Source organism: Acyrthosiphon pisum, chromosome A3 (assembly GCF_005508785.2).
Source record: "Acyrthosiphon pisum isolate AL4f chromosome A3, pea_aphid_22Mar2018_4r6ur, whole genome shotgun sequence".
Taxonomy (NCBI): domain Eukaryota; kingdom Metazoa; phylum Arthropoda; class Insecta; order Hemiptera; family Aphididae; genus Acyrthosiphon; species Acyrthosiphon pisum.
In genome coordinates this window covers 11141122-11143075 of record NC_042496.1, presented here as the reverse complement: position 1 = coordinate 11143075, position 1954 = coordinate 11141122, and the positions used below count along the sequence as shown (strand labels likewise).

General features: G+C 23.3%; 1 protein-coding gene across 1 annotated transcript in view; it reads left to right on the top strand.

Annotated features, from left to right (window-relative positions):
* Positions 1-55: 55 nt before the first annotated feature.
* The window catches only part of LOC107883586, a 9092-nt gene continuing 7193 nt past the window's right edge, over positions 56-1954 (top strand). The window contains exon 1 of the mRNA XM_016803851.2: positions 56-902. Coding sequence (XP_016659340.1) covers positions 861-902 — 42 coding nt within the window. The 5' untranslated portion in view covers positions 56-860. The remainder of the gene's footprint in view (positions 903-1954) is intronic.

Here is a 1954-nt window from a genome sequence, read left to right as displayed (position 1 = left end):
ATACATTCATCGTTCCACTCAGAATCTAAAAGAAATTTACAGACTATAGTAAATAATAAAATACTCAATATACTAAATACTAAATACTCAATTCCTTGCAAAAAATAACTAAGATGAACATTAGGTATACAATTAATTTCATGTTTCAATAGTATGTTATTTATCTAAGACCCACTACTCAAAACTAAATATAAGTTATAACTGAAATCTTATCAACCGTAAACATTCAAATTTATTGTAGGTAGGTACCTATATATATAAATATTAGATTAATTTTATTATATAATTTCAGGTTTATCAATGGCGTCATCGAATTTGACTTCAAACTTTTTTTATTTAATTCATCGTTCCCTGTTGAATTATATTCAATAAGTAAAAAAATTTGGAATATTATTTTTGCTTTATTTGTTTTGTTTTTTATTTGTACTCAATATTATTTTATTTTACTTCATCATATAGAAATTAAAGAATTATCTCAATTCGCTACGACCTTGTTCCATACACCAGATATTATTATTTTTATAGTATTGGTTACATCACTTTATTATCTCAGTAACCTGGGGTACCGATTTTGTGAATTGAATAGATTATGGAAATGCTTACCTTTTGGGTTAACCGCTTTGCCAGGTGGATTGTCTCATTCAGAGATAACAATATTAGTAGAACGTATACGATTGTTGCATGCTGAACTTTCTGAGTTGCTTAGATTGTTTAGTTTGGGTTACGGACCGGTCTTATTGGTTTATTTTACATTTACATTCAGCAATGCTTTACTCGAAACATTTCTTTTTACAATATATAACAGTTCAAAAGAATATAGTATTCTTCCATATATATTCTACCTACAGCACATTTTCAACATGATTTCAATCATCTACGTCACCTCGTGGGTCATTGAAAAGGTTTGTTATATTTTTCTAAGAACTATCCGATTAACTACAGAACTTAAGTAATTTTTTTTTTATAATGAGCTATGTTACTGGGTAGACGGAAAAAAAACCCAAGGAAAAAAAACCATGAAAATAAAAACCAAATTTTTGTATTTTACTATATTATGTATTTATGTTAAATTATTTACATATTATTGTATTTTTTTAATATTTTAAATATTAATTTTTACCATACATACCTAAGCTACTAATGGTCGATATAAAAGTAAGTTTTAAAATATATAAGAAAAAAATGTAAACCTTTTTTTACATTTTTACATTTAAGTTACTCCAATTCAAACAATTTATCTACAAATACTAATAATTAATAAATAGTATTTATATATTGTTCACATTGTTTGGTTAATTGGTTACAGTATGAACTATTTATGAGAATCGTTATTTTAAATTTTCAATCCTAAACTATAAAAGTTGAACATTTTATAATTTCTAAATACGTTTTAAAAATTTGTCACAATACAATAATAAGAATAGTAATTTAAAATAAGTTTCATGTTTTAAAAATTGTCAGTACAAACATAAATTATTACAGTCTACAGTTATAATAATAATAATAATTTCAAATAGGTTATACTGTTTAAAAATTGTCAATACAGACATAAATTATATTAAATAATAAAAAATAATAAAGATTGATAATTTGTTCAGTTAAATTAAGTAAAAATAATAAAAATTACCAATAACAATTTTTCCAACATGGAAATACTACTCCTAAAACATAGTATAACATAGTTAAGCTCGTTTTTATATATTTTTAAATATAAAAATATATATATTATTTTTAATTATTCAAAATGCATTAATTAAGTTACGATAGTCAGTGGCGTATATAGAAATAATTTTTGGGGTGGGATATAGTAGATAGAAACTAGCAAGTGATCTATTACTTAGAGGCTACTGTCTACTATATATTTAAAAGTTTCTATAAATATATTCGTATTTGTTATTTTTCAACTGGCTATGAAGTATTATAACTTATAATAGTACTTAATAAAATATATTGT